General features: G+C 40.3%; 1 protein-coding gene across 4 annotated transcripts in view; it reads right to left on the bottom strand.

Annotated features, from left to right (window-relative positions):
• PTPRB (protein tyrosine phosphatase receptor type B) overlaps positions 1 to 11,253 on the bottom strand; it is a 116,154-nt gene that overhangs the window by 17,718 nt on the left and 87,183 nt on the right. For all 4 annotated transcript variants that reach the window (XM_007463538.1, XM_007463539.1, XM_007463540.1 and 1 more), the window contains 7 exons: positions 7,609 to 7,715; positions 4,689 to 4,788; positions 3,768 to 3,851; positions 3,650 to 3,667; positions 3,446 to 3,527; positions 1,794 to 1,884; positions 967 to 1,043 (listed from right to left, as the gene is read on the bottom strand). In XM_007463538.1, coding sequence (XP_007463600.1) covers positions 967 to 1,043; positions 1,794 to 1,884; positions 3,446 to 3,527; positions 3,650 to 3,667; positions 3,768 to 3,851; positions 4,689 to 4,788; positions 7,609 to 7,715 — 559 coding nt within the window. The remainder of the gene's footprint in view (positions 1 to 966; positions 1,044 to 1,793; positions 1,885 to 3,445; positions 3,528 to 3,649; positions 3,668 to 3,767; positions 3,852 to 4,688; positions 4,789 to 7,608; positions 7,716 to 11,253) is intronic.

The raw sequence follows: 11,253 nt of genomic DNA, 5'->3' as shown, positions 1-11,253 counted from the left end.
TTTTTTTTTTTTTTTTTTTTTTTGCCGAGACACGCAGCATGTGGGATCTTAGTACCCCAATCAGGGATCAAACCCGTGCCCCCTGCAGTGGAAGCACAGTCTTAACCACTGGACCGCCAGGGAAGTCCCGTCAGAAGCTTCATTTTAACAAGACCCGCAGATGATGTGGATATATTGTTAATGTCGGAGAAGCACCATTCTAGCCTGTCAGGGGCATCGCCCACCTTGTCATTTCCTGATGCCACAACTCTGCTGAGAGTTCCCTGAGGGTTAGGATTCCATCTGACCCTCTCCTTTGTACACAGCTCAGAGTCTGACTTACAGTTAGCACTTTACTATATGGTGTTTATGGAGTGAATGGAGGATTATTTGAGGTAAATATTATCCTCACTTTTTTTGGAAAAGGAAATGGAGGCCCAAAGAATTGACGTAACTTGCCCGAGGTCCTAGAGTCAGCAAGGGGCAGAGATGGGATTCAAACAGGGTCTGTCTGACCTTAAGGCTTTTTCCACTGTAGGTACTGTAGGAAGCTGGCGAAATGCTAGCCAGAATCTGAGCCCAAAGGTTTGACACAATCTTTGAGTTGTGTCTGTGGTTTTCAAAAATCCACATAACTTTGAATCAGCTTCCCTAGCTAGGCAGCCTTAGCCGTGGAGGTCTAGCTTCCTCAGGGAGCTCTAATCTTGACTAAGGGCTGCAGAGAGAAAATGACCTTTGAAAATGCCTCCTGGGCTCATTATAATCATATGTGACTATAGCCATTTTGAAAACTGGGCCTTAGCAGTGATTGAATAGGACAGCCTGTGTTTTACGGCAATCAGACATTTCTTTTTTTCTTTTTTTCTCTAAAGTTGACGTTTGCAGACCTAAGAATGGTCGGAGCGTGTTGGAGGAGGGTTGTCTCCAGCATAGCCACCCGTCAAAGCTTCATCCCAGTTACTGTGGCCCCGTGGTTGGTTCACTTACAGGGATGTAGCTGGCATTAATATAGTCAGAGCACGGGTCATCATCCACATTGGACAGCTTCACTCGAGAGGCATCATCTGCAAGGAAATTTATGGACAGAGATTTGTCAGCGAGTCATGGTGATTCTCCTACTGTTTACAGAATGCTTGGTATTTGATGTGCGTTAGCTCTGACCACCATGACAGCCCCACAGGGGAGGTATTCTCATCTCCATTTTGCAGATGAGGCTTAGACAGGATCACTAACTTGCTTCTGGTTGCACAGGTGGCCCAGAAACACACAAGCAGACGAGCCAAATGCTCTCTGAAGGCCCCTCTGTGCTTTCCTTTGTAATACCATATCATTTGCCCAATGGAGTGGCCAGCTCCCTTTCACTGCTAGAATGAATACAATCCAGAAAAACTACCTTCTATTGCTTCACCTAATTGGGTAAGGATAACATATAAATATATATACATGTATAAATAAACAAACATATATATATATACATATATATATAAAATTGCGAACTACAGACTTTAAGTAAACCCAGCTTGGCCCTTATTGTTAACCCTGTTACTGCTCTTAGACCTCTAAGGAGAAGCATTAGGACCACATGGTGAAATGTTAACAGCATAAGAGGCCTCTCAGAGCCAGAATCTCAGCTGGTTGTTATCTCCCTGGAGGGAAGTGCAATAACATACAGGTCATTTCTTTTTAAAGACTTTTCAGAGCCTCTGATCTCCCATATCCAGCTATACCATATTACTTTGCCCCATTTTACTCATGGAAAAGAGAAAAAAATGGCTAGAGGACGACGGTATTACAAATTTCAACACAAAACTTACAGGGCAATATATTGTTGTATCGATTTTTCCCTCTATTCTCTGGCAAGAGTGCAATGTCACATGATTGGTTTCGACCCACGTCTTTTAGGTCCTGTTAGGTCAAAAATAAGTTTGCAGGTGAAGAATGTGAGATAGAAAAGGGCAAATCAGACAGTCCCTGAGATACATAATACTATAACCATATGTTACACTAGCTGCATTTGTGGAATGTCTCCTATCCAAACTCTGTGCATCAGCTCTGATCCCCACGAGAGCCCCACAGGAGGTAGTCTCATCTCCATTTTACAGATGAGGCTCAGACAGGATAATTCACATGCCCCAAGTCACACAGGTGGCAAACCTGGGAACTGAATCCAAAGCCTGGGCACTTTTCACCAAACCACATTGTCTCCCAGGCAAGCAAAAGGCCAGCTTAAATACCTGACAGCAATCTGTATAAAACAAACGCATGAAAGGATGCTCAACATCACTAATCATTAGAGAAATGCAAATCAAAACCACAATGAGGTTTTACCTCACAGCGGTCAGAATGGCCAGCATCAAAAAATCTACAAACGATAAATGCTGGAGAGGGTGTGGAGAAAAGGGAACCTCCTGCACTGTTGATGGGAATGTAAATTGATACAGCCACTACGGAGAACAGTATGGAGGTTCCTTAAAAAACTAAAAATAGAACTACCATACGACCCAGCAATCCCACTACTGGGCATATGCCCAGAGAAAACCATCATTCAAAAAGATACGTGCACCCTAATGTTCATTGCAGCACTATTTACAATAGCCAGGACATGGAAGCAACCTAAATGCCCATCGACAGAGGAATGGATAAAGAAGAAGTGGTTCATATATACAATGGAATATTACTCAGCCATAAAAAGAAACGAAATTGAGTTATTTGTAGTGAGGTGGATGGACCTAGAGTCTGTCATACAGAGTGAAGTAAGTCAGAAAGAGAAAAACAAATACCATATGCTAACACATATACATGGAATCAAACGAACAAAAAAAAAATGGACATGAAGAACCTAGGGGCAAGAAGGGAATAAAGACACAGAAGTACAGAATGGACTTGAGGACACGGGGAGGGGGAAGGGTAAGCTGGGACGAAGTGGGAGAGTGGCATGGACTTATATACACTACGAAATATAAAATAGATAGCTAGTGGGAAGCAGCTACATAGCACAGGGAGATCAGCTCGGTGCTCTGTGCCCACCTAGAGGGGTGGGATGGGGAGGGTGGGAGGGAGGCATAAGAAGGAGGGGATATGGGGATATATGTATATGTATAGCTGATTCACTTTGTTATACAGCAGAAACTAACACACCATTGTAAAGCAGTTATACTCCAATAAAGATGTTAAAAAAAACCCAACTGACAGCATTGGTTTGCATTTGAAGTTTGTCAATTCTTTCTTACCATATGGTCTGGGTAGCGCTTTGTCTGCTGTACTATTCCGGAGATCAAAATGGCCTCTGAGACTAGGTGGTATATTGTGCAGGGAATGGATTCAGGCACAAAAGAATGCTCAGCTGAGACCCTAAGTACCATCCTAACTCCTGAGCCCAATCAGCCTGTGATTCCACAGTGAAGGCCTGGAGGGAAATTCTGCTAAGGACCAGGGGTGCTAAAGCATCATTGCCTCTGAGTTGTACCTCGTATTCCTTGGATAGAAGGTAGTTGGAGTCGGCCTGCAGCTTCATGAAGTGTCCTTCAAACTGATTTACTTTTATGGGGCTATAGTTAAAAATATAATAGAAAGAAAAGAAAATTACTGAAGAACAGGGAAAATGCCATACCCAGCCCCAGTTACATTTCAAAAGCAGATAATACAGTAACTAATGAGTTCTCTCTCTTACCAAGAAGTCTTCCGGTTACTGTGAAGAAAAGCCAAAAGGAGAAAGATCTCATTAGCAAATGTCATGTAATACAGTCAACTCATCTTTCAATAAATGAAGTGAAGGAAAACGTACTCACCCTTTTTGGCCCAGGTTCAAGTGGACAGACAGTGGTCGATCCCGACGAATGCTCAGGCGGGCAGAGGGCCTTTCTCGACCATGGCTGAAACCCAAGGGAGAGGACTTATATTCTGATTATGAAATAATTTAAACAAATTTCTCCATTTATGGTAAGGCTGTGCATGTTTGTGCAAATATGGATTTTTCAGTACGTGTATATTTTACACTCAGCCAACATCCCTTTGAGGGAGGGAAAAGTGAGGGAGAACATAAAGAAGAAACAGATTTTTCCCACTCGGAAACCATCCTGCAATAGCTGAAGATTTGTCTTCTGGTTTTTGGCTACAGGTCATAATCACTTCCCACACTCTCAGTAAAGCTTTCTATAAACACACACACACACAGAGTAAACCTTAGAGGCAAGACACGACTGCAAGAGAGGGGACATGCCAAAGAAAAGAAATTCCCTAAGAGAAGAGGGCATGGCACTGGGGTCACATGCTGTTTAGTTCTTTTTGGTCCCTTCTTAAGTTAGCATGGCAGATATGAGCCACAAAATGGAGATGTCAACCATACTTTTCAGCATATTTCAGAAAAGTATTCGGGCACACAATTTGCAGACATCTCTGTCTTCGTGAGGTAACTGAACCACACACACGATTTTTTTTTCCTGTGCCAAAGGAGCTATTTCACATCCAAATGAGGCTACAGATGGCCCCTCAGTCATTTGGTGAGGGCAAGACTCAGCAGTGGTATGTAGAGAGGCTGAAAAAAGTGAGCCATGGTTTTAGGGTTTGATTCTTGTTTTTCCGAACAAACAAAGGTGATTTAACCTGGAGAAATTCAATGATTTTCCCTCCTTACTTTTCAGGCTAAAGAGCATTTTCAGTTGCATCTTTAAAGTTGTGGACCCAATTGCCAAAGGGATCTTTGTACTCACCTGGCTTTCTGTCTGCAGATTAATAAGGCAACAACAGCTACCAGCATGCCAATTAAGAACAGACCAGCACTCACACCTTCAATAACTCCAAACAAAGGCTCTACAATAATCCAGAGGGCAACAACAAACCCAGGTGGGAAAATTAGTGTTAAAGAACCAGTAAGATAGCTATTGGAACCCTATCTCCCTAGGAATGTTATTACAGAAGGATTCAAACGATGGCCACACTAAGGCATTTACTATCTAAAGGCTAAGCGGTACGCAGCTGAACAGATGAAACATTGGCTACTACCAAGTGACAGCAGGTTGGTCATTATACTTTTGAAGTCAATGGTGTTCAGCTTATAAAGGAATTTGGGACTTCATCTATGCTTGTATGTAAAGCTTTGGGGCACTTGAGATAAAGGCCAGCAGTTCGCCACCAAGGTAAATATGCTATTTCACTTGTATGAGACATGTTTTACAGCATCTGGGGCATTGGCAAATCCAGTGAATTGCTCAGAATTATTTTAATGAAATTCCATTTTTATTATCTGGTTCGATACTGCCACTGGGAGTTTATGAACAGGTAGCCCATTTTAAAAACAGTTTATTGAAATATAATTCACATGCTATACTATTCACCAATTTAAACTGCACAATTCAATCAATTATTTTACATTCAATTTTATAACATTTTCATCACCCCCCTAAAAGAATCCCCAATGCCCCTTAGCAGTCATTCTTCATTCCCTCTCCCTTAGACCCTGGCAACCACTAATCTACTTTGTCTTCATAGATTTGCCTATTCTGGACAATAAATTGAGTAATAAATATGTGCTTTGTTTGTGATTGGCTTCTTTCACTTAGCATGTTTTCAAGGTTCATCCATGTTGTGGCATGTATCAGTATTTCATTCCTTTTTATGCTGAATAATATTCCGCTGTGTGGATATATCACATTTTGTTTATCCATTCAGCCATTGATGGACATTTGGGTTATTTCTATTTTTTTGGTTATTATGAATAAAGCTGCTATGAATCGCCATATACAAGTTTTTATTTTAATTTCTCTTGGGTATACACTTAGGAGTGCAATTGCTGGGTCACAGGGTAACTCTAGATTTAATATTTTGAGAAATTGCAAAACTGTTTTCCAAAGAAGTTACACCATTTTGTTGATACATTCTACAAGCAATGTATAAGGGTTCAGATTTCTCCATATCCTTACTAACACTTGTTATTGTCTTTTTGATGATAGCCATTCTAGTGGGTGTGAAGTAATATTTTATTGTGGTTATGATTTGCATTTCCCTAATGTCTAATGATGTTGAGCATCTTTCCATGTGCTTATCGGACATTTATGTATTGTTTTTGGTGAAATGTCTATTCACATCCTTTACCCATTTTTAAATTGTGTTATTTGTCTTTTTATTATTGAGTTGTAAGTGTTCTGTATATTCTGGATGCTTGACCTTTATCAGATGTATGATTTGCAAATAGTTTCTCCCATTCTGTGGGTTGTCTTTTCACTTTCTTTATGGTGTCCTTTGAAGCACAAAGTTTTAAATTTTAATTAAGTCCCATTTACCTAGTTTGTTGTTGTTGTTGCTTGTGCTTTTGGTATCATAGCTAGGAAACCATTTCCTAAGTCAAGGTCACAAAGATTTACTCCTATGTTTTCTTTTAAAAGTTTGATCATTTTAGCTCTTACATTTAGGTCTGTGGAGTAGTTCATTTTTGAAGTTGCATTTTAAGCCCTTGGGTTTGTTTATTCAATGTGCTTTTCAAGACTTACCAAATCAACACAGTCATCTTTCTTTTACTGTGGTTAATATTCTTTTTTGGATATACGTTTACTATCTTCCTTTATTGGACTACATACAATTTTTGTTGTATAACAATAATTTAAATAGGGAAGAATTGTGTTTACAAATCCCTTACTTAACATTAAATTATAAGCAAACACATCTATATTTGGCATAAATAGATGGGAGTGTTTGTGAGGCTGAGTCATCTTTTGTCATACAGCATGAGAGACTGTTTTAGCTATAAAGAAGAACTTCCTGAGACCAAGCATTGTGGAAGGCTGGGTACAGGGAAAGGCTGGGCAGATAATGGTATCAAAGAACAATGTGCTAAAAAATAAAGCCATTCTCAGCATGTTGGAAATATTCTGAATCCGAGCAGTGCAGAGGTTAAGAGGTCAGGCAGAAAGTGCCAGAATTGCAGCTCTGCTATTTTGGGCAAGTTACATAAACTCTTGGTATCTCAAATCCTCACCTTTAAAATGGGGATGATAATAGGATCTACCTCAAAAGGTGGTAGTGAGGATCAGGTATATTCTAAGCACAATGCTTAAAACTGCTGCTCCACAGGATGAAAAGTAAAATTAGCTACTATTATTACTCAGGCTTTCCCTCTAACATAAATTTATGTAAAGCCAAGTTAACATTTTTTATCATGTAAAAGCAACGTATAATAAACAAAAGGAAAAAAGTCGCCTGTAATCCCACTACTTTGAGATATTCATCATTAATACTTTGGTGTTTTTTCCTTCTAGTCTTTTTTTTTCTATGCATTTCTACGTATATATTTCATATACACATTCCCACTAACGACTTGAAAGCCTTTTGTACCTACTTCTGTTTTGGCCTGTGCAACCTCTTGATTTGAATGTTTTTTAAAAAAATTCATGTTTAATAGGAAAAAAAATCTGGTATTTCTTTCTACCTTTTTTACACGATTAATCCCCTTTCAGTCCATTCTGCTACAGAAGTTGTGAAATTCCTCTAATTCACATCAATCCATGATCATATAAAGATTAAAATCCAAGCCCCTTACCACCATCAGCCAAGTCTCCAGATCTCCCCACTAGAGGTTCTTGTAGGTGACATGGTGTTTGGCAGACTATGTAAAGTCGATGGAAATGTTAGCCTTACCTGACTCAGTGGTGATGGGCAAAGAGAAAAATGTGTCTGAATAGAGTGGCTTTGTGAATTCCTTCAGGTCCTCATCAAATAGCTGGGTAAAAGCCCGAATGCTGATTCTGAAAAGAAAACCGATTTATTTAAGTACAAATCAGTGACTCACCACAGTAGGGTCAAGGAGAAACAGGGTGGTTACCTGGTCAATATGTATGTAGGGTAGGGTATGAATTATGAAATCAGATAGCCCTGGGTTCGTGCACTCATTCATTTATTCATCAAATATTTATTGAGCCCCTACTGTGTGCCAGTACCTGTCCGGGAGCTGGATATACTGCAAAGAATAAGTCCCTAACATCTCGAGGTTTACATTCTTGAATGTAAAACTAAGCTTAGTAGGCTGAAGTCATAGGGTGATATGGGAACAAAAAATCACTCTCTAACATCTAGAGTATGAGCTGCCTCATAGGTAGTGAGCTTCCAGTCATTGAGGGTGTTTAAGCAGAGACTGGAGAACCAGCTTTCAGGGAATCTGTAGGACAGCAGCCCTGCACTAAGTTATAGATTGGCTTGGGTGACCTCTTCAGTCCGTTCTATCCTGAAGATTCCCAGACTATAGGTTTACTGAGAGTATGAGGATCAGTTTATATGGGAAAACTTTTTCTAGGGTTAATTTAAATCGTAGGAAAAGAAATGGACGCCTCTTTTTTCCTGAAAAAAAAAAATCTAGATTTGCTCAACCCAAAAGTATCTGGGCACATCCTGTAATAATGCTCAAGTAGCACCAACATTAGTACCAGCAGGACAAATTGTTCTGACCTTTGGCCCTCTCCTTCTCACTCATGCCCAGGTCCAGGTATCATCTTCAAGCTGATACTGATCAATCACATCTATAATTTCCATCTCTAAAAGAAACCTTCCAAGTCGAAAGTTGTACTTCCAGGAATAACAGACTGTTGATGGAGGTATTGTGCAATGTCCCCAAAGGGTAACAAGCAGTCAACACACATTAAGTGGGAGGGGAGGAGTTGGTGTGTGTTGCTAATGTATTATACCTTTGGACATTGAAAGGAGTCTCGCCCATGAAAAGAGTTTCTTTTACAACCCTCAGAATGGGAGAAAATATTTGCAAACGAAGGAACTGTCAAAGGATTAATCTCCAAAATATACAAGCAGCTCATGCAGCTCAATATCAAAAAAACAAACAACCCAATCCAAAAATGGGCAGAAGACCTAAATAGACACTTCTGCAGAGAAGATATACGGATTGCCAACAAACACATGAAAGGATGCTCGACATCTCTAATCATTAGAGAAATGCAAATCAAAACTTCAATGAGGTATCACCTCACACCAGTCAGAATGGCCATCATCAAAAAACCTACAAACAGTAAATGCTGGAGAGGGTGTGGAGAAAAGGGAACCCTTCTGCAGTGTTGGTGGGAATTTAGATTGATACAGCCACTATGGAGAACAGTATGGAGGTTCCTTAAAAAACTAAGAATACAACTACCATACGACCCAGCAATCCACTACTGGGCATATACCCTGAGGAAACCATAATTCAAAAAGAGTCATGTACCACAATGTGCATTGCAGCACTATTTACAATAACCAGGACATGGAAGCAACCTAAGTGTCCATCAACAGATGAATGGGTAAAGAAGATGTGGCACATATATACAATGGAATGTTACTCAGCCATAAAGAGAAATGAAACTGAGTTATTTGTAGTGAGGTGGATGGACCTAGAGACTGTCCTACAGAGTGAAGTAAGTCAGAAAGAGAAAAAGAAATACTGTATGCGAACACATATATATGGAACCTAAAAAAAAAAAAAAGGTTCTGAAGAACCTAGGGGCAGGACAGGAATAAAGATGCAGACATAGAGAATGGACTTGAGGACATGGGGAGAGGGAAGGGTAAGCTGGGACGAAGTGAGAGAGTGGTATGGACGGATATACACTACCGAATGTAAAATAGCTAGTGGGAAGCAGCTGCATAGCACAGGGAGATCAGCTCGGTGCTTTGTGCCCACCTAGAGGGGTGGGATAGGGAGGGTGGGAGGGAGATGCAAGAGGGAGGAGATATGGGGATGTATGTATATGTATAGCTGATTCACTTTGTTATGCAGCAGAATCTAACACACCATTGTAAAGCAATTATACTCCAATAAAGATGTTAAAAAAAGTTTCTTTTATTTGTACAGTGATTTGTAAGTATGAAGAACTTTTATAAATATGATTCTATTTGACCATCTCCAACCTCTCCAATACAAGAAGGTTATGATATTATTTCAGAGATTTGGAACCTGAAGCTTGGGGAGATTCCATTTCTCACTCAAGATCATAGAGAAAGCTGATAAAAGAAAACCAGACTTAGTACTTTCTGACTCGTAGTCCAAATCTCTTTCTCTTATTTCCTCTTTGCTTAATTTTGGTTTAACAGCAGTGACTTCTGTTGGAGGGGTGGCAAAAAGGGCCTGGGCTAGGAAGCATAGGGTTTGAGGTCTAGCTCTCACTGTCACTGATTAGGTGAATGGTTCCCAAAGTTCTTTATGCCTCAGTTTTCTCATCTGTGAAAAATAAAAGCATTGGGTATAACAACCTTGACAGGTCCTGCTCTGGAATTCTGGGATTCACAGGTGCAAATGCAAAGTACAAAATGGATCCAGATGAATAAGGGCCTTTAGGAACCCTGGAAGGAGATAATGACTTACTGTAGGCTTGGCTTAAAACTAGCAGGTCCACAGGAACTCTGCCCTTAAACCCTTCCAGTAATGGACACCACAACCACATTTCCTAGCCCAGCAATTAGCACCTATTCAGAATCCTGTCCCATCCTATCTTCCTGCTTTTGTCTTCCCCACTACCCCCCTACATGACCCCCACTTTCAAATGGGAGTATTTGCTCTTCTCTAAACAATCTGTGTATTTCTGCCTCTGCACTGTGAATCTCCTCTTGCCTCTATCTCCATAGTTTCAAATTCTTCCCTACTTTTCAGCGCCCAGCCAAAATGATACCTCCTTCAAGAAGCCTTTTGAAACTTCATAGCATTTATTTACCTATACCCCTCTTATGTCCTTCAACATTTCTGCCCATATTTTACAGACATGTCTTCTGTTTATGTATATAAGATTATTTTAATGAACTGATATCTGACACAACTGAACTGACACAACTTTAAATGTGTCCAGAATCAGAATTCTATAGTACAAAGTTACAGATCATGTGGTTCAATGTCCTTCATTTGAGGAAAATGAGGTCAAGAGAAGCTGAAACCGATCGTGGTCACATTGCTATTCTATTTAGAATAGAAACAAAACCAGATCAGCACTTCCCCAACCGCCAAACTGCTTCTCGGCCATCATGATCCGCCCGTTCTCTTCCCATATGGAACAACGCTAATTATATACCCGGATAGTAGGAACCCAACAATGAACAGAAACACATTATACATTCGTTGACATAATAAACTTGCATATCAGCTAAACCTAGCATTTCTCATTTCTTTTCAATCCTAATTTTTCTTTTTCCATGTTCCTTCCTGTCTACCTATTCTCTCTGAAGAAAAAGATGCCTGAGAGCACTGAGGGTCACCATGGTGATTATCGTCGTGAGACAGGCAGAATTCTGCCTGCACAGAGCCTGGGTTCAGCA

The sequence above is a fragment of the Lipotes vexillifer genome, unplaced genomic scaffold (genome assembly GCF_000442215.2).
Source record: "Lipotes vexillifer unplaced genomic scaffold, Lipotes_vexillifer_v1.1 scaffold602, whole genome shotgun sequence".
Taxonomy (NCBI): domain Eukaryota; kingdom Metazoa; phylum Chordata; class Mammalia; order Artiodactyla; family Lipotidae; genus Lipotes; species Lipotes vexillifer.
Note: the sequence above shows the minus strand (reverse complement) of the source record. Positions and strands in the feature narration are given on the sequence as shown.